This window comes from Chenopodium album, chromosome 7 (assembly GCF_948465745.1).
Source record: "Chenopodium album chromosome 7, dcCheAlbu1.1, whole genome shotgun sequence".
NCBI lineage: Eukaryota > Viridiplantae > Streptophyta > Magnoliopsida > Caryophyllales > Amaranthaceae > Chenopodium > Chenopodium album.
In genome coordinates this window covers 48,960,509-48,983,125 of record NC_137840.1, presented here as the reverse complement: position 1 = coordinate 48,983,125, position 22,617 = coordinate 48,960,509, and the positions used below count along the sequence as shown (strand labels likewise).

At 36.4% G+C, this 22,617-nt stretch overlaps 1 protein-coding gene across 1 annotated transcript; it reads right to left on the bottom strand.

Moving 5' to 3' along the window:
• Positions 1 to 1,500: 1,500 nt before the first annotated feature.
• On the bottom strand, positions 1,501 to 4,964 carry LOC145639032 (putative thylakoidal processing peptidase 2, chloroplastic). The gene is made up of 6 exons (XM_081690129.1): positions 3,859 to 4,964; positions 2,703 to 2,771; positions 2,510 to 2,578; positions 2,329 to 2,415; positions 2,155 to 2,222; positions 1,501 to 1,928 (listed from the first exon to the last, which is right to left on the bottom strand). The coding sequence occupies exons 1-6, from the start codon at positions 4,633 to 4,635 to the stop codon at positions 1,808 to 1,810; spliced, it is 1,191 nt and encodes a 396-aa protein (XP_081546255.1). The 5' UTR covers positions 4,636 to 4,964; the 3' UTR covers positions 1,501 to 1,807.
• Between the last annotated feature and the right edge of the window lie 17,653 nt (positions 4,965 to 22,617).

Genomic DNA, 22,617 nt, shown 5'->3' with positions numbered 1-22,617 from the left:
AAGATCGAACCCCCGCAATATCAATAACCCATAATCCGTCATTATTTCGGAGACTGTGAATCACATTGCGGCGATGATGGAACTGCACCTAGGGAAACAATAAACGAGAATGGCTATTTCCAATTGCATCCCATTTGACTTTTGCTCGCTGATGCCAGTAGAGAAAAGTTGCCTGAGCCTCTGCAACCTCCTTTTACTCTTTGGTAGAAAGAAAGAGACATCTTGAAACATGAGAATGCACCAATTAATACCCCAAGCTCGACGATGGGAAATGCACCAATTCTTCAAAAACTCCCTAATCACTGAAAGGCGGCGAGATAAGTAAAACATGGGGGAGCCATCAAAGAATTGGTGTGTAAATCTATTATTCATTGTTTAGTCTTAGACCACATAGAATAGGTAAAAATTGCCGGATTTGGCCACAGTTTGCTAACCAAAGTTGGGCTCAACTTAGAGGTTTGGCCCAAAAATAAGTGTAGCTCAGCCCGTGATCACCTAAAATTTAATTACACTTGATATTGAATTATTTGAATATTTGAACGGACTATTATATTATGAACATCACCTAAACAAGCTATTACCGACCGACAGGATATTTCAATCACCCTTCGCGAAGGATACAAGGAAGTTGCGAAAAGGTCCGTGAAACTCCGTCTACGGCTACTGCTTTTCGCTGCTGCAATGAAAGTCAATCAAATTCTGATAATGTACTCTTAGCTTTTAAGAAAAGCGTTTACAAAATACACATTTGACCAAAACATATAGAGCTTGCTCATGCATGACGTGATTTTTTTCTTGACTAAGTAAGCACGTACGTATTGTACAAGTTCAAATTTTTTTTCAAACAGAAAACATTATCTATCATTTTTCCTTTTTCTTTTCTTTCCTGTGCTTTGAAAATTGAGTTTTATACCAATGTGATTTAATACCAATGTCTCAAGGTGATAGCTTTAATACCAATGTAACGGTCTAAGATATAATTATTCATGGGGTACTCCCAGCAAGTTTAGCCCCAATTCTTAAGACTTGAATGTGACATCATTTTTGGTAGTCCCCATTGAAAATGATGTCATTAAATTCTTGTCAAGACTTAGTAAGACTTACACAAATTTATCACTTTAGTCTTAAAATTTAAATATTTGACATTATATGTAGAAAAATGAAAATAAAAAAAATAATAATAATAATAAAAATAAAAGTGAGGTTGGTGAAATAGGTCCCAATCTTAAGTAAGTAAAATCTTATAATTTCAAGACTCAACTTGAGACTTACTTGAGATTTTTGAAGAAAAATAGAAAAAGTCTTAAGCATATGTCTTAAGATTCAAATTGATGATGTCATCCAAGTCTTAAGACTTGGGGCTAAACTTGCTTAGTGCTTAAGGGCCTGTCTCATTGACTAACTGAGTTGAACTAAACTGAATATTTTATAAGAGAAAAAAATTAGGAGTTAGAGAGAACAGGTCCTAAAAATGGCAAATAAATGAAAAGGACTACAAGATAAATAATGAAACAAAATCACCACTTGTCAACAGTAAAATGTCATAAAAAATGAACCAACCATTACAACACAAACCAATTGAGATGATGTCAGACTCGATGGACAACATAACCCATCATTAAAATTGTGTTATAGCACTTATATGGAACGATAGCTCCCAAACAATAAAAATATTCACAATTGTTGGTATAATCAGAGAAAAATGCTAAAAAAAAAATTAATGTAAGTGAGGTAGACACCTTCCTTGAACTAAATACGATGCCATCACTTCAGCATCTCTTTGTCTAACAGAAGGATGGAAATCTTGTCATGAAACTGCAACATTACAGTTTTCTGCTTGTGGTTCATATATAGTGTCTGTCAATTTAGTTGGAGGCCAGTATCGATACACTGATCTGCCAACAATGTTTTTGACAGGGAGTGGACCCCTGTAGTTACAAAAAATGAAGCCAGATTAGCAACAAAATTAGCAAGACACCACATAAGTATCAGATTTGCGCTCTATGACTCTAAATATGGATGACAATCATCTTGAACAGCCGCAAAACAGAAAGATGCAAGGAAATGGTAATGACATGGGCCAAAAGCCTAATCTTTCTAGGCTTACAATAAGAGTTTAAAGATACACCGAATGAATAGGAGCTGCAAAATTACCAGTTGTGAGAGTCGAAGCTGTTGTTGCGGTTGTCTCCCATCACAAAGACATAGCCTTCAGGCACAATCTGCATACAACATTTGCAAAAGGACATTAGCGAATTCCAAAGAGGAACTTTTAGGATCAAGTCAAGGAAATGACAGAATGGGAAAAGTCAAGGCTTCTGAACATACCACAGGATCCATTTCATAAGCTAATGGCTCCAATATAAATTCTTCTTCACGAACTATACCATTTACTAACAATTGCCCATTTTTCACCTGTTACAGAGTTAATTTAGACCAAGTTATATCGAGAAACAAAATGCACAGAAGCATAATTACAAAAGTACAATTACCTATAGAAAATACTCACTTCAACACAATCACCAGCCGTTGCTACAATCCTTTTGATGAATACATCCCCAGTGGCAAAGCCTATTTCCTGAATGATTTGAAACACTAAAATTTCAATCAATCTAGTCACTTCACAAAAAAAAAAAAAAAAAAGGAAGTGTGGAACTTTCAGCATGCCATGCTGAAGCCCAGATTTTAAATTTAAACAGTACCTGAAGAATCGGTGGTGCTTTGAATATAACAATATCAGAAACCTCAGGCTGCCTAAAGATGTATGAAACCTGGAAAAAAGAACACACATTTTAACCTTTATAAGCTCCAGAATTCTGTCTGACTTATACAGAAAGACAATGCTGTAAGAAACTAAAGAGTTAAAACACCCTCAAGGCCTCAATCTATTAGCTTCATATACATCCATTAAAGATGTACATTTGGTTCAACATAACAGTTAACAGTAATTACACGTCTGCTCATTCCCAAGGAAATATAGCAACTATAAATGACTTCACGGACAATTAGACTTGCAAAAGAACGTAACCAATCTGTTAGGTAAGAAAATGAGATGATTTAAAACTGTAATCAAGTACAAACCATCTGTTATACCGCACGTTGCAGAGAAAAAAAAAAACAAAAACAAAAAAACAAAAAAACAGTTATTTTAACTTATCTGTGTTAAGAGTTTGATAATTTGATACTTTCAAGTCATTTTTTTCCACTATAAAAATGAATCAGAAGCAGCAATTTATCTGCATGACATATCTACTCTAGCAGATACAGGACCATCACCCCAGCGGGCAGAAGCATAGCATAATTATTGACCCACCACAGCACAAAATCATACTACAATCTTTCACAAAATGTGAACAAATTATCAGATCCTTTTTGCCACATTCATGTCAATTACTCAATCATAACTTTAAGTTTCCTAAAGTTTTAGGGGCAACATACATTAGATATTGTATCACTTCTTACTAACAAAAACTTCCCTTTTAAAAAAAAACACTAGTAAGTTTTAACATCTTGGTTTAGCATAATACTGGTAGAATAGAACTTTCAATTCAATGGCTAAAATTTCCTGGAATTTATTTATAGCAACCAATTTGTGGGAGAATAAGAAAACTTGCTGGACAAAATAAGAAACACTATTACTGACAAAATACTGACATGAGTCAACACAAAAAAATAAAATAAACCAATTGACACCAATTTTTGCACAAACAATATTAATATAAACAACTACCCTCATCATTTACACTAATTGCATTCAAACAATGTTAACATGAACAACTACCCTCATCATTAACACTAAAGCTGATTGCATTTGTAAGTTCCAAGCCACATTAACATTTGAATTGAACAAAAAACTACCTTCTCGGCCAATATCCGGTCACCAACATCAAGCGTGGGGCACATTGACGATGAAGGGATCGACCTCGGCTCAGCTAAGGACGATTTGAACAGCAGATTAACGGTGACAGCAGTGAAAACCGCCTTGGCATCGTCCGACGAGAAGTTGAACATTTTCGACAGCCAGCTCTTCCTATCAATCACTTTCTGCTGCGAAATCACCTTAGAAACATCCACAGCAACAGAATTCAAACCCTCAACCTTATTCTTTATCTTACTCTCATCCAAAACCTTCGAAGTCCCTCCTCTATCTACATCATTACTTGTCGATCGGATCAACGCAGGCTCATTACACGGCAGCCATTTCGAAACCTGCAAGAACGGAATAATTGACGCACCCCGAAGCGGCGCAACACCCATTGACATTGACCCCATTGGACTAGAGATTGAACCTCCAAAAATGGCGGAATTCACCAACGACATCAACCCAGCAGCCACTGGACTATTACTATTATTCCCAGTAACTAAATCCGCAGCAAAAGTACTAAATGACGACGTCCTACCTCTGGAACTCGAACTCGGCTTCGATCGCCGAACATCCGGCTGATTATTCGTGCTATTATTACAACGAGAATAATGATAGTTTTTCCGCGAATCCAAATTAGGGTTCGCAGCCGTTGCACGAGGCTTCGTGACAAAATCATGAATGCATCGATAATTCGAAACACGGTGACTAGCTGAGGAAGCGATGCTCTGGGCAATAATGGCGGAAAAAGAGACGGTGTATCGGATCGCCATAATAACGAATATTGTAAGATCGATTAAGATACGGAGCAGGTTGGTGTCAGAGAGATGGCAAGGAAAAGGGGGTGGAAACCCTAAAGAGTAAAGAACTCCATTGAAGGAAAATCGATTGAATGATCGATTAGGGTTTCGAGGAATTGAAGGGTGGAGAAGACGGCAACGTGGCGGAGAGAGGGTGGGATTTTGCGGTGGTTAGGGTGGTGGTTGCGGCGGAGAGAGAAGGGGGGAGGAGCTCAGGTGAGCTCCAGGAAATGGGGAGAGTTTTGGGTGTTTGTTAGGTGTGAAAATTGAGATTGTGGTTGGGGTTAAGGAATGTGGGAAGACTTTTGTGATTTTTTAGGGGGGGAGTCGTGGAGATCAAAGAAGTAGATGGGGTCAACATCGTCGGTCATTGGTTGAAAATTGTTAAATGCGCCTCCCACGAAATTACGATTCATTCTTTTAACGATCTTGCTAACGAGCGCCCGGGCGTTAGTTAAGGATAAATTATATTGGTTAAAATGGTATTAAGTTAGGAATTCATGACAAAATCACGCGTCGTTCGGTTTAATTAATGTTAATTTTACTCTAATATTTGCACTTTAATTCTCTTATCTAACGTCCCGGAGGCGCTCATTAGCTTTTGCCTTCTTTTAATTAGGAACGTCATTTTGCAACACCGTCGGGTTAATTGTTAAGAAGTAAAAATAAGAAATTTTGATATCTATAAAGGTATCAATCAATCAATCAATACTATATACTAAAACACACACTTGCGACTGACACGTGTCATCTCATAGTGTGTCGTTAATTATTACAAGATACGAGACACATGCTACGCGTGTACACTATACGAAATTTATTAATTTACTCATATTATTGTTATAGTGGATTTTTTCGAAAATCAATCCTTACATAGACTTAAAATTTAAGAACGAAAAAAAAAGTGTCCATAGCACATCTACTCCACTTTGTATACCTCAATTAACCTTAAAAAATATTGTTGATCATGAAGTTTTTATATAAAAGGTTGAAAACTATAGAGTAAACATCTAAGGTAATAGTACGTATATATATTGGATAGATGTATAATTTTTCCTTTTATTTTTTTAAAATAAATTTTAAGGTTTTTTTTCTTTGTAACGTAGTTTTTTTGAGGGAACTATATTGGTATTAATTTTCCTTTTTTAAAAAAAATAAAATCATGATATAGTTATCTTTCATCAAAGTTTAACGTGGTTTTTTTCAATAAAAAAAAAAAAAAAAAAGTAAATGTGGTTTGTGGTTAGTTACATTTTTTTTTTAAAATTAAAAGTAGATAATTTTTGTTTGTTTTTAGTGATAATAATTTTGGTTTGTGTGTAGTTAGTTTTTTGTTTTTTTTTATTTGAAATAATAGATAATTCTATTTTGAGCAGTTATGAATGAATTTTTTTCGTTTTTTTTAATATATTAATTAATGAATAAGTAATTTTGTAAATTGAGAAGGGCATTTTGGGAAAAAACAAATTTATCACCCAAAAGGCCCTTTCTCTTTATATAGTAGTATAGATTATTTTTTATATAAAAAATCTATTAATTAAGGAAACAAATCAATTTCAAAAATAATATTATATGTTATGCATATTCCATATTAATGTAGTATATTTAAAATAAAAAGATTTCACAAATAATTTTTCTAAAACAAAAAATTGGACAATTATAAACCAAAAATTATATTCTTAAAAATATTTTGTAATTTGTTTTACAACAAAAAAAATATTGGTCTGTTATGAAAATATTGTGTAGATATCCATTGTAACACCCTTGAAATTCCTTCCTTTTAAAATACTTGTTTTGCCCTGTTTAAAACTTTAAATAGGAATATCTAAGACATTACCGCCACTGTGATAACGGTTAAAGCAACTATCAAAAACACACAGCGGGAGACTAATTTCAAAACATTTCAAACCAAATCAACATTGAAAATAAAACAACGAAAGTAAAGTCAAACCAAAATCAAACGCAGTAAAATAAAATCAATCTACAACTTGGAACCATTGTAGGCCCTTATTAATCAAAACCGAAATCCAAAACCCTTTTCGTTAGTCACATGAAATAAATAAAGTCATAAGTAACTAAAGCAATAACACATTCATATACTTATGGAAACTAGCATGATTCGCTCTTCACTCATGCCCATTCATGAAAACGCTTCATCACCAGAAAAACTTATCTCTACTTGCTTCCACTACTCTCCATTAAAAATGGGTCATCATAGGGCCAAGGTAAAGACAAGGCCAACAAACATACAAAACACACAATTTTATAAAGCTGAGTACATAAGCGTAAATAACACATTAACATATAATTTCCTATTAACACACAACTTACCTTGTTGCACCTTTGTTTCAAGCATACAACATTCAATAAAAGTTCTCACTAGACATTACATAATTTTATTTAATATTGACTATGCATCGAACGGGTTTCCCCCTCAACCTCCCCCAAATAAATTTGAGGTTACTGACACGGGAGCTAACCATGCCAGCATCAATAACCACACATAGGTGGCGGAATTCCTGCGCATGATAATAATAAAATGAATGTACAGCCTCCTGTACTCCAATAGAAGTTATGATCAAATATAAAGTCACATAACTCCCCCCATATGTTCATACTCAAGGTGTATACGTTCCAAGAGTTTTGGTGTGTAATCTCTTTCACTTTACGTTATTTACAAATTATTATACTTGGTGATGACTCTTAAACCATAATCATTCAATCAACAATAATTATTCAAACAATCAAATATATCAATTTAATTCTTGAATAATTAGTAACCACATAATATTTAATGTTGAATCTTTTTTAATTCTACCTCAGTGCCAATGACACCTTAAGCGCATAAAGCGCCACAAATCCTATCCCTCGGTGATAAAAACACATTAAGTTCACTAAGGCACCAACATACAATTTATTCCTCGTGTACATAGACAATTATATAGTTCTTTCCTCATGCTTATAGCATCAATAAAAATTATATGAACCATAATAAAATTCCTTTTCAATATTCCAAACCAAATTAAACATTTAGTTTAATTAAACATGCTCTCTAACATGCCATAAATAAATATGTGGTTCATAAATAATATTCAAACTATTATTTTTCATTCAGTAATCCATCATAAATAAATCATGCTTCATAATCCAATCACCAATAATATCCAAATCATGATTTCCAATCCAAACCTAGCATGATACTACTTGTACTCAATCAAACACATTTAGCATGCTATTTTATTAACATAATTATGCTAAGTACGCGAATTGAACGTACCTCGTATACGATCTTAGAATCGCCACGACTAATAAAAGTCCCTCACTTCGAAGTCTCCTACAATTTAAAATTATAGAAGAGTATTAAAATCCACTTTACACAAATTTCCAGCAATATATACTATTATAAAACCCCTTATAATTTAATTAAAACATGCTGAAATTATATTTAAAACATCATAATTTAATCCCAATTAATGGGTAATTAAAATTCCTTAAAAGAAACTTGATTTTAAGTGCTCTACTAAAAATTCCAGCACCATATTTTAATTAAAACTTGTTGTAATTAAGCCTTAAAACACTTTAATCAAATATCTAAACCATTATACATCATAACCCTTCAATAATTTACAAATCAAGAACCTAGGGTTTCAAAAATAGGGCTTTTTAATTAAAAACATAATCTGAAAATTAATTAACATAACACTTATAGTCAAACATCAAAATTAAATCTCAAAACTCATAATTAACAACTAGATTTAGGAATAAATTAGTTTTAAACTATAAAGATAAAAAATTTTACATTCGAAAAAGGGGAGGGGAGTGCAGCGGCAGCCACCACACCGGCTGCTAGCGCCAGTGGCTGCCTGCTGCCGGCGGCTGATGCTGTTGGGGGCCACCTGCTGCTGGTAGTCGGCAGTGGTGGGGGGAAAAGAGCAACCGAAAAAAAAGAAAGGGAAGGGGGAAAAGGAGAAAGAAAAAGAAAGAAAAATAAGGAGAAAGGAGAGAGAAGTTTTGTAGGCAATTATAGGTACTACGCAGCGGAATAAACATGAATCATATTCATAAAGCACCAAACCAAGGATCTCATGCATAACACATAAAGAGTAAGAATTATACCTTTGAAGCGTGATTCCACTAGTAATAGAGCAAGAACAAGGGAGACAAAGAACCTCAAACGTGATTCCTCTTCTTGGTCCACAGGCACGAATTAAGACCTCCACTAATGCTAGTTAGTTGCGATCGAACTCTTCAATCGACTTTCTACGGAGAAGAATGAACAACGAACTAGTCACAAACCACCACGAACGCCACTAGGAGTGGCCGGCCGCAAGTCCAAGGGGGGGAGATGGGTGCCGTGAGAGAGAGAGGGAGGTTTAGGGTTTTTGGGATTTGGTTGCCTTGATTCACAATTCACTGTAAGTTAATTGTGACTTAATTAATCAACCCTAGGCATGGATCTTATTTATAGATCACATCTCTAAATAAGAGTCCATGACAAAGCCCAATTCTTAATCCCAATCAAACTACACTAGCCCAATCCTATTCATGATTAGTTAAATGCTCATAAGGCCCATTAATGGGCCTCCTACTTGCTTAACCCAATACCTTTGTGTGTGACCTCATAGGATTGATTCTAGCGGGCTTTAGACTATTTTACTAGCCCAAAGATCATCTCTCATAGTCTAGCAACAGATGATGACGCCCCAAGAGAATGAACTTATTATCTCCATAATAGTAATCCTTGATATATCTAGTAATTGCACTTATCGAAGACATAACTCCTTCAATCTCCCACTTGTCTGAGACAAGTACACAATATTCAAATTCCTTAAGTCAATGTGTGTCGATTTGATAATATGATTGCATCTCATGTCGTGATCATATTAGTCTACAAATATTTTCTTGAAAAATTGAGTGAGATTCACAGAACAAATGATTACTATGTAATGCATTTGAGCACGACCATGCATTTTTCTGAATTCTCCCTCTTCAAGGGGCCAAGACACATTCCTATTTAATAGGTAGACTCAATCCAATCTTGTGGCAACCAAAGCTCCCACTCAACTTCTGAAATGACCGGGAAACACCCTTTATAATCTCCAGTTACGGGCAGACGTTTAAGTGTACCACAGCCATAACATCCATTGAATGAAATCAATGTTCCACTCATGTCAAAGGAATCCACTAATATATCCGAAAGCTCTATGCTTGAACTTCAAAGTAGGTCTATAGTTCAATCATGCATCATTCATGCATATCCATGTGATTGACCGAGCATCACTACGTACCTATAGCCCATGAAACTGCGTTATCCAATCAATCTTAACATGCTAGTCCATTATTAGAAATCATTTATGTCCAGCTTAATGAATCCGAACTAGGAACTTAAATAATATATGAATTTAGTTCACCAGCGGGGTTCCATTCACCAGGTCATTAACCTGATGAGCCCATCAATCCGTAATTATTTTGGACATTTTATCTAATATTGAAACCACGGTTAAATAAGAGAAATGACAAAATTTCTGACTAAACATAATTCTGCAAATGAATGTATTACATATATAACTTATTTTTCTCCAAAAATAAATACAACTTCTAATTACATCATTTGCTTCAATCCAGCTTCATTAGCATGTTTCTCATGCTTAGGTAGTGGAAGGGGTTTAGTAAGTGGATCAGCGATATTCTCATCCGTATGAACTTTGCATATCTTCACATCTCCTTTGTTAACAATTTCTCGAATGAGGTGATACTTCCTCTCAACATGTTTGGATTTGAAGTGTGACCTAGGCTCCTTTGATTAAGCAATGGTGTCATTATTGTCACAATGCAACTCGATTCCCTTTTGAGAACTTGGTATGATATCCAGCTCAGTTAGGAACTTCTTTATCCAAACTGCTTCTTAGGCTGCTTCAACTGCAGCCAAATATTCAGATTCTGTTGTAGAGTCTGCGACAGTGCTCTGCTTCGAACTCTTCTTGCTCACTGCTCCTCCATTCAGACAGAAAATGTACCTAGACTGTGATCTAAAGTCATCTCTATCTGTTTGGAAACTCGCATCCGTATAACCTTTGACAACCAACTCATCATCGCCACCATATACTAGAAACATTCCTTTTGTTCTTCTCAAGTACTTAAGGATGTTCTTGGTAGCTGTCCAGTGTGCATCACCTAGATTTTCCTGAAACATGCTACACATGCTTAGAGCAAATTCAACATCCGGCCTTGTACAAATCATGGCATACATTATCGATCCTATTGCAGAAGCATAAGGAGTGATAGCCATACGTCTCATCTCATCTGGCATAACCGGACATTGAGATTTACTGAGCGTAATGCCATGGGGCATGGAGAGAAATCCTCTCTTGGAGTTTGTCATCTCATATGGAGTCTTTTTTACTGATTTGGACGGGCTTCTGTTTAGTATTCTCGCAGCTGCTTCTAATGCATATTGTAACACCCCCAAATCTCCCTCTACGTAAATACTATATTTATACGTATACAAAAACCGTAGAGATAGACTTGGGCGTATTACCGCCACGTGAAAACGTAAGGCTTAATTAATTACTCAAATTGCAGCGGAAAAATAACTAACTTTTATTAATAATATGAATAACCATAATAACTGTTTCAAAATAAACCAATAAAAACTTGTCCATACATAAATAAAATTAACTCCTATCTATGTGATCCCAATCCCGAATCTAGTATGCGTACAAACAACTTCACACCTGAAATCAAGACTGCTTACCAAAATGGTAAACAGGGCGAACCAAAACAAAAAGGAAAACAGATTAGCAAAAACGCTAAGTACGTATAAGTGCAAGGCATGTAAATACTTTTATTAGGAAAACATGCTTTCGAAATAACCATTTAAATTTAAACCTGTCACGAGTCACTTTCCAAAATTAAACTTTCCAAAAATAATTAAACCTTCCAAGGGTAGTAATATCCATCAATAAAAGCTTTCCAAACCAATAGAATTCCAATTTATAAACTTCTCAATTTTTGATATATTTCCAAATCAATTTTCCTCACCTAAGTGTGCACACCCCCCAAGCAAGTTATACTATACTCGAGGAAAGACCAGATCATACAAAGCTCATGGTCTTACTTAACCAGTCCCGGGTAGAGGGACAATTAAAATATCAAATACTCAGGCTCACAATGAGCTACAAATTAATTAAACCAAGTGATTTATAACTCAAACAACTTTTATTAAATCGATCAACATTTAGAGATCAAACCTTCAAATCATAAAATTATATACTTTAACTTGTCATGAAAATTGTTAACTTAAATATTCATACGCAACATTTATTCAAACAATCATTAAAACACGCATTCAAAAATTGTATCAAGGACCTAGCCACCTATACGTACCTTGAACACGAGAACAAAAAGGTACGACTACTAAACTTGACCACGATCGGGAGACTCCTCCTACACAAATAAAATAACCTTAATTAATATAAGGTTAACAAAATAACACAAAACCAAAAACACCATTCTATTGTACATGAACTACCTGAATATTAACCTTTATCAAAATAGTGCTATTAGTATAGTTGGGTGGTCGTTGGTGGCGGAAGAGGTAGTTGTTCGGTGGCAACAACTTGGTTATGGGTTGCAGAGTTTATTTAAGCTAGATAGAGTAAGAAGAAGGGGTGATGGGATAGAGAGTAGAGAAGAGGATTTCTGATTTTTGGTGTGAGGAATTGTGAAGTGTTGAGGGTCTATTTATAGTGTTTAAGGGGTAGTAAGATAGAGTTAAAGGAGGATTGAGATTAACATGGGAACATGATAAATGTAAGTTTGTTAAATGAATATGAGTGAAATTTAGTCTAGGTTAATTTATGTGGAAAAGAAACTAATGAAAGATATTAGAGAAAAAATAAGATAGGTGTTAATTGGTTAGGGAGATAAGTAGGAAGTACTATAGATTAAGATACTTAGCTTAACAAAGGTTGTTGGAGATAAGCATCACCCAATTCTCACAACCATTTTTTTTTTTTTTTTTTTTTTTTAAATAAATGAAAATAATACTTAAATAAGTAATTAACAAAAATATAAATATTTTAGATAATATTAAACTAAATTAGTTGTAAATCATTTTAGATATTAGCTTAAAAAAAACTCTTGAAATTGCTAGTATAAAATATAAACCGACCTTTAAAAGATAAATAAGCCTATATTATTAATTTAGAAATCCAAAAATAATTAATTATTCAAATGATTAAATACTTATATTTGGCGCCAAAATTTAAAATTCATTTTGGCTCCAAATTAAATAATTTAATAACTTTCCAAAATATTTTCTAAAAGTCAGGGTATTACAGTCTACCCCCCTTAAAAGAAGTTTCGTCCCGAAACTTAAAATTATTTAATAACTAGAATTAATACTCCGATCCAAATTATCTTAAATTGGTTAAAATTTAGTAAGTTCATGCACAACCTAAAGACTTTACTCAAAAGACTCACTTAATAAAGACATAAAAGGAAAGCGCGAAACTCTATTGCATTCTACCCCCCTTAAAAGGAAGTTACGTCCCCGTAACTTAACCACTCACCATGAAAAGGTTAGGGTACTTTTTACACATTTCTGCCTCAGCCTCCCAAGTTGCTTCCTCAACCTTATGGTTCAACCATAAAACCTTGACAATCTTCACATCCTTGTTTCTGGTGCTTCTAACTTTACTATCTAAAATTTTCACCGGTCTTTCTTCATAGGTCAAACTCTCATCTAGCTCAATTGTCTCTGGTTCTAGCACATGTGCAACATCAGGAATGTACTTGCGAATCTGACTTACATGAAAAACATTGTGCACCCTTTCCAACTCGTTGGGTAAGTCCAACTTATATGCTACTTTCCCAACCTTCTGAAGAATCTCATATGGCCCAATGTACTTTGGGCTCAACTTCCCCCTCTTCCCAAATCTCATTACCCCCTTCATAGGAGATATCTTTAGCAACACCTTCTCTCCTACTTGGAATTCTACATCTCTACGCTTCTCATCAGCATAACTTTTCTGTCTATCTTGGGCTGCTTTGATTTTCTCCTGGATTAACTTCACTTGCTTAACAGTTTCCTCAATCATTTCAGGCCCAAGCACAACCGTTTCACTTATGTCACTCCAACAAACTGGGCTCCTACATTTCCTTCCATACAAGGCCTCAAATGGGGCCATTCCAATGCTTGCATGATGACTATTATTATATGAAAACTCAATCAAGTCTAAGTGGTCTTCCCATGAACCTTGATACTCCAATACACATGCTCTCAACATGTCCTCCAAGGTCTGTATGGTCCTTTCAGTCTGACCATCAGTTGCAGGGTGAAAAGCTGTACTCATCAATAGCTTTGTTCCCATGGCCTTTTGCAAACTTTTCCAAAAGTTAGACAAGAATCTCGAATCACGATCTGAAATAATATCTGTAGGCACTCCATGACACTTCACCACAAACTTCACATATGCCCTTCCCAACTGATCCATAGACCAAGTGTTTTTCATAGGTATAAAGGTTGCGGACTTAGTGAATCGATCCACAATGACCCAAATAGTGTCATTCCCTGCCCTGGTCCTTGGTAATGCCCCCACAAAATCCATGGCGATCGAATCCCACTTCCACTTTGGTACTTCCAAGGATTGGACCATTCCTTGGGGCCTTCGATGCTCTATCTTCACTTTCTGGCATGTTAAGCATTTTGCCACAAACTCTGCTACTTCTTTCTTCATGTTTGGCCACCAAAAGACCTTCTTCATATCCTTATACAACTTATCCCCTCCAGGATGCATCGAATAAGGAGAGCTATGGGCCTCCTCCATCAGTCTTTGCTTGATGTCCCCACGATGTTGTGGAATACACCATCTCCCTTTAAATCGAATACTTCCATCATCAGTAATAGTAAATTCCAAAACCTGTCCTCCCTCAATCTTCTCTTTTATTGCCTTCAACTTCGAGTCCCCCAACTGACTTTCTCTAATCTCATCATAAATAGAAGGTTTCACCGCCAAGGCATTTAACATCTTACTGACCTCTCCATGCTCCACCACTTCCAAATTCATCTTCTGAAATTCTACACACAATTGGTCTGGTAAAATCATCAAATTCATCAAATGACTGGTTTTCCTACTTAAAGCATCAACTACCACATTAGCTTTCCCCTCATGATATTGGATATTCACACTATAATCTTTCATAAATTCCAACCATCGTCTCTGTCTCGAGTTCAAATACTGCTGAGTGTAAATGTACTTTAGACTCTGATGATCTGTGAACATTTTACAAGTTGCACCATATAGATAATGTCTCCAAATTTTCAAAGCAAACACAATCGCAGCTAACTCTAGGTCATGGGTTGGATAGTTCACCTCATGTAGTTTCAATTGTCTCGAAGCATATGCAATGACCCTCCGATTCTGCTTTAAAACACAACCCAATCCAAACTTCGATGCATCACTATACACCTCATATTGCCCACTTTCATCTGGCAAAGCCAATACTGGTGCTGAGGTTAACTTGTCTTTCAAGGTCTGGAACGCTTGCTCACACTCCTGGGTCCAAACAAACTTACATTCCTTCTTCATTAAATTTGTCATGGGCCTCACAATCCTCAAAAAATCCTTCACAAATCTTCGATAATAGCCTGCCAATCCCAAGAAACTTCGAACATCTGACACATTCTTAGGTGTTGGCCATTCACTCACTGCATTGATCTTCGAGGGATCTACTGAAATTCCTTCCCTAGAAATCACAAGCCCCAAAAAGGCTACCTTTTCTAACCAAAACTCACACTTCGACAGCTTAGCATACAATTGGTCCTCCCTTAGGATCGACAATACTTTCCTCAAATGATCTTCATGATCCTCCCTATTCTTGGAGTAGATCAAAATATCATCAATGAAAACCACCACAAACTTATCCAAATATGGCCTAAAGATTCGGTTCATCAAATCCATGAAAACTGCAGGTGCATTAATTAACCCAAATGGCATAACTGTGAACTCATAATGGCCATAACGTGTTCTGAAAGCACTCTTGGGAATGTCCTGCTCTGCAATTCTCAACTGATGGTACCCTGACCTCAAATCTATCTTGGAAAATATTCCAGCCCCTTTCAACTGATCAAACAAATCATCAATTCTAGGCAAAGGATACTTATTCTTGACTGTCACATTATTCAACTCCCGATAGTCTATGCACAACCTCAAACTTCCATCCTTCTTTTTCACAAACAATACTGGAGCACCCCATGGAGAAGAACTAGGTCGAATATATCCCTTATCCAACAAGTCATCTAACTGAGTTTTCAATTCCTTCATCTCAGCTGGAGCCATCCTATATGGGGCCTTCGAGATAGGTCCAGTCCCTGGTAGCAATTCTATGGTGAACTCAACATCCCTTACTGGCAGCATACCTGGTATCTCATCAGGAAACACATCTGGAAATTCCTCAACTATTGGAATACTCTTTTTCTTCTCATCCTCCCTTCCCACTTCCTGAACACTACACATGTATATAGGATAACCCTTCCTGACACAATTCCGAAACTGTAAGGCAGAAATGATTTTGATCCCTGAATTCTTCCCTTCCTTCCTATAAGTCACTGTCACATTACCCGGACCCAACAATTTCACTTTCTGAGCAGCACAATCTATGTGAGCCTTATACTTTCCTAGCCAGTCCATCCCTAAAATCACATCTAGGTCTTGCAACTCAAACTCAATCAAATATGAAAGAAATTCTACTCCAGCTATGGTGATAGGTACCCCTTTATGTAACTTAGAACAATTTCTCACCTCCCCAGTTGGAATAGAAACATCTAGAGACACTAATAATGGACTCTCTAACTTTAATCTCTGGACTAGAGATTTTGAAACAAAAGAATGAGACGCACCCGAATCAAACATGACTCTAGCATTCGAAGAACAAACAAGGAAAGTGCCAATTACCACATCATTAGAAACCTCAGCCTCACGACGATTCATCACGAACACACGACCCTTAGGGGCCCCTCCTGCACCGCTACTGGTTCCATTATTCTAAGCTGATCCATTGGTCTGGGGTAGTTTAGGTGGGTTATTGGTCTCCTGGACTTTCCCCATCTTAACATCCTTCTCCTTAGTGTAGCACTGATCGAGGGATTAGAATAGTGTCGTTAGTCTACTAACCCTAATCAAATTAACAATTTATAATACCTAAACTACCCTAATACGAGTATAGGGGTAAGTAAAGGGTCGAACCCAAAAGGACTAAGTGTATCAATCTATGCTAATTAGACTACTAGGAAAGCTTGTGAGGTAAGAGAGGTTCAATTAAACACTACTAAGAGCAAATAACTAAAACTAGGGAAAGTGGAATCCAATTAAATTAATGCATTCAACAACATCAAACAATTAGATGAAAATGACCTCAATTAGGACGATTTACACATTTAACTCACTCTCGCGCAATTAAACATGTTAATAATCCTACTAGACTAATTCACTCTCGTGCAACTAGCCTAGCAAAGATATGGAGGAATTTAGGGTTCTCAAACAACTCACTTTCGCACAATTGATTGAAAACACAATTAAAAGCATAGAATCAATTAGCTAGAAAGATTCTAATCCATAAAAGCATCATCCATACACAATAATCAAGAAACAATTTCATACTAACCACAATCAATCATTAAATTAATTAACATAACCTTCATCCATTTCCCTAGAACAAAACCTAAACTAACATAATGAACAAAAATATGGAAAACAAGGTAAAATAATAATAAAAGCAAGAATCAACAACTAAACTAATTAATCTACTCAAATAAACAAATAAATAAGCAAAAACAATAATAAATGAAAGCAATAAAGGTGAGAGAAAGTTAGGAAGACTCATTGAATTTATGAGAGGGAAAATCCACAAATTTGCTTCTTCAAAATCCCAAAAACTCCATGAAAAATCCAAGCTTTCTCTCTCTAAACTACTCCTAAACTAGAGAGAGAAACTCCTAATCTAACCCTAAGAGAGAGAAGCTCTCCTCAACTAACTAAGAAAATAGCATAATAGATCCCCCTAAAATAACCCCAAAGGGGGTATATATATTACAAGCTAAAAATAATAAAGAAAATAAAAGAAAACAAAATAATTAAGTAACAAAACTAAAAAGAAAATAAAAAGGAAAAAGTTAACCAAAAATCCCCAATATTCTCCAACCCCACGAATTCCATCAGACCAATATCCCCTCTCCCTTTCATGACTTCTCAGCTCTTTGATCTTCACCATTCACGCATCATCACCGTTCATCGCAATCATCAGCATTATCATCATCGCATCTCATTGAGCATCGATCAAGGCCATTCGATTTTTTTAAACAACCACGTGAGAAGCTCGTGATTGACCCACGAATGCGCGCCCGCGAAGACATCGCGAAGAGGTCGCGCAAATGCTACTGCCTCGACTCTGTTTTGAACTCCAATTGCGTGCGCTTTCTGACAGGGTTGCGCGGCCGCGAGTTTCAGCTTTGTGAGTTTGGGTGTTGGGCGAAATGCGACTGTAATTGGTGAGTAATTGGGTTGGATATTTGGGTGGTTAATTGTGGGTGAAGGGCTGGTGGTTTAATTGGTGTTGCGGGGGTCCAATTGATGGGCGGTTGTTGATGGTGGTTTTGGCGGTGGCTGGTGCAAATTTAGGAGTGATATCGGTGCGATTGGAGGCGGTTTGGTGATGTTGGGTGGTTTCGGTGTGATGGCTGGTGTTGGTGGTTGCAGTGGATGCGGGGGAAGGTGATTGTGGTGGTTGTAATTGCGATTGGTTGCGTTGTTGGTGTTATTGGTGTTGCGTGAGTGATTGTGAGGAATTGCGGGGCTGATGGGTTGTTTGGTGGTGGTTCAGGGTGGTTTTGGTGTTGTTGACGGTTGTTGTCGCTGCTGTTGCTGTTGGTGTTGTGATGTGTGGTGGTTTGTGGTGAGCTGCGTGGTGTTGGTGGTGTTGTGTTGGTGGGTGGAGGTTGCTGTGAGGGCTGGTGGGAGCAAGGGATTGCGTGGTGTAGGTTTAGAAAGGGTGCGGTGTATGTTAAGCTGCTAGCAAGAGGGCAGCAGCTAGAACATTTGCTTCGAACCTTGACCTCCGAACACAAATTTGACTTTGAAACCCGATCGACCACGGACCCGAAAACACCTACAACCAAAAACATCACGAGGGTGAAATGGAAAATAAAATAAAATAAATAAAATAAAGTAAAATAAAATAAGATATATAAGTATAATAAAATGCTAAAACTAAAGAAATAATAAAATTAAATGAAATAAAATAAAATAAAATACGAAACTAAAATAAATAAGAAAACGAGATAAAAAGAGAAATTATTAAAAATATAAACTAACGACTTAAACTACAAACATTAAAAGAAAGAAAAATAAAATAAAACACGAAAATAAACTAAAAACTATAGAAAATTACAAAAATACTCAAAATAAAGAATAAAAGACGAGAATAATAAAATAATAGAAATAAAGAACAAAATAGGCTAAATTATTGTAAGATAAGCCGGAAAGCGACTCAATAATCACCGTAAAAGTGACATAAAAGTCACTTATCAAACTCCCCCAAGCTAAACTTTTGCTCGTCCTCGAGCAAATTAACATGAAACACGAGAGAAGGAGAGTGATTTATTCAAGAAAATCTAAGACACTAAAGGAGACAAGAATGTACACTAACTCACTTTCGTAGGAATCACGGTCACTTTTAGCAACTAATGACAAGCCCTTTAAACCCCTAGATCCCCCTAGAGGACGAGTGTGCTCTCGTGAGGGTGTCCTAAGAGTTTAACCCACAACTCTAAGTAAAAACCAAGGCACGACAATAAAAAGAAAAGAAAAAGAAACATAAAACGAGGAAGAAAAACACAAGTTCATATTTGGACAAGAGATAGGAACAAGCACCAATGAATGTAAACCTTTCTAAATAGACAAATGTATGCACGTTCCAGGATGTCAATGGTTGATTGAAACATAACATATGCTAAGCATAGAGAACTAATGAGGACTCAATCCACCCTAGCCCCAACCAATCGGGCCGCGTTCTCTCCACTAGCTTCAAATCAACCCTTAAGCTAGCTTCTCATGATTCCTCGAAGGAACCGGAAAAAGATAAAGAAATGAAAAACTTTGAGAAGGTTATCCCGACATCTCAACTATGCATACTCTCTCCATAGGTTTGAAATCTATCTCCCTCCACCGTTCTTTGACCTAACCCTACTAAAGTCTAAGGGTCTTTTATTGGGTTGTAACATAAGGCTAAGGGTTAAGGCGGGGTAAAAATTTGAAAATTTTGGTGATATTTCCTAAGTGAAGCAAATGAGTGGCCTACTCTCAAAAACAAACTCAAGAAATCGCAAAATATCAAACAAAAATACCAATAATGCCAACTCCCCCAAGCTTACTCAACACTAACACACAATATATACAAAAAAAAATGAAGGAACGCTCCCCCCCCCAAGCTTGAACGAAGCATTGTCCTCAATGCTTAAACTAGGGTAGAAAACGAAACCAAACTAAAATATATTTGTGTTTTTTGTTTCTTTTTTTTTTTTTTTTTTTTTTTTTTTTTTTTTTTTTTATATGTGTCCTTGCCTTTTTCTAACCATGGACGGCTTTTTCTTGAAACTTCATTTGATTTTCTTGAATTGCATCTTTCTTCTCGAACTTTTTGCATATTCTTTTCAAGCTCAACTTTCAAATACTGTACTTAAACCAATTCACAAAGTTTTCTTGCTCATGATCAACACTCTCAAAACTCAAACCTCACATGCCTATGCTTCACTAATTAAAAGGGTTGGTAAACATAGGCCATTGGGTTTGTAATGCGGTTTAAACAAGAGCAGGAAACATTAGGCTCAAATTGGTTAATAAGTAGGTTGATGCAAAATAGAAAATCAAATTTGTAACAAAATAAAAAGAAGATAAAGAAAAATGAGAAAAGGTGCCCTTTTCCTCCCCTAGAGAGGCCCGGTCACGATCTTGGGAGCTAGAGGTCAAAACAAGGATTAAGACATGCATAGTCAAGGATCCTAAATAGCCGCTCAACAAGGTGATGAAGGCTAGAACAAATGAAGCTCGCAAGGGATTATAACCAAACAAATACCAACCAAGGGTTTCAAATCCACTATAGAGAGCAACTCCATCTTACCACATTCCCGTGAACTAAGGCTTCATGGACCCCTAAAAGTTCTTAAACCGGCTACCTTAGCATATAGTATCCTAGAGTCAACCAATGACACTCTCAAACCGTGCATACATTTACCACTTAGGAAGAAAAACATTCAAGAATGCAATTCCAAAACAAAATGTCCAAAATAAGAACAAACAAAACACATTTTGCCAAAATTACCTTGAAAATAAACAAAAATCTTTTTGGAATTTTCAAAATATAAGAAAAGACATGAAAATGCATATACTCAAGTGCATGGCATAAACGAATCAACATCCCACCAAACATGATAGGATACCCTCCCCCAAGCTTGAATGAGACAATATACTCAAACATAAACCATATAAAACATGGGAGGGGAAAAAAAAGAAATCAACCCAACAAACCAACACATGTCCAACGAGTTACCAACCATTAGAGAAAGAGCTAAGAAAGATGTTACCGGATATTGGTGGGTGTAACTTCCCGCAAATGAACCAATTTAACCTTTCAAAGCCGATTTCCTCTTGAATTGAATCTCGATTTCCATATGCTAGCAAAAATAGGCATCAAACTTCCTTGATTCTTGATCCAAACCAATGCATTAGTGTATATCAAGTCATGTACCTAGCAAAAGGACACACAAACATTTCCATGAGAGAAAATCTAATCTAAAAAGAAAAGAAAATGAAAGCAATAAAAGCCTCGGGTTACTTCCCGAGAAAGGCTTGTTTAACGTCCAAGCGAGACCGCTCTAGTAAATAATATTGCAACGAACGCAAGAGCTTATCAAATGCACTACTACACATCTCATATGATAACAAGTAGGCAAATGACGGGAGGAGGACGTGCAACAAGATTATTGCACGTAAATGAGGAGGAATATGCCAAAAGAAAGAAGAAAAATCAAAAGAAAAATCAAGAAAATAAGAAGAGGAAGAAGAAGAAAAGTAAGGAAAAGAATAAAAAGGCAAAACCTCCTCAAAATCTTTTTGGGTGGCATAATCACCCATTTCCTCAATGACGGGAGGATGAGAAGGAAAAGTCTCATCAAACAAGAGAGGGTCCTCAATAGGCTCTTTGACAAAAGAAGGGAGGAACATGGGACAGTAGGAGATGTGGTCAAATCTCCTTGAGAAAGGGACATGAGGAAGGGGAGGAGAAACAATGGTCTCACAAAGCCTCACATCATCAACGAGGGCATGAAAATCAATCATAGAATCCTCAAAAGAACACTCATGACTCACATCTCCCTCAAACAAAAACTCTCCAATAGAAACAACCTCATCCTCCTCTCTATCACAACGATGAACAACAACTCCCTCAAGATCCTCAAAGCCTAGAGTCTCTAAACCATGCATGAAAGGATAAAGGTTTCTCTCAAATTCATCCCTTTCCCATGAAGCATTGCCAATGAACTCTTTCAAGAGGCTATGATGATTTGTTACACCTTCAATGAACATACTAGCCATAACCTCAAATGAGTCCAAAGACTCATGGATAGAAGGGTCACAAACATGCAAGGTAGACTCATCAAGATGGGGAAGGGGGTTGGAAACCTCAAAATCGATATTTTCTTCATTCACAACTCTTCCACCATCACTCAAGGGACTTTCAATCTCTCTTGATCGCTCAAACTCATCATCATCATCCTCATGAAATCCCTCATTCAAAATTGAAGATGGCTCACTCACATCCTCCCCAAGGGAAGCTCTCAAAGGGGGTAAATAAGGGGAAGGATGGCATTCAAGCTCAAATGGGGAATGAAAAGGATCAAAA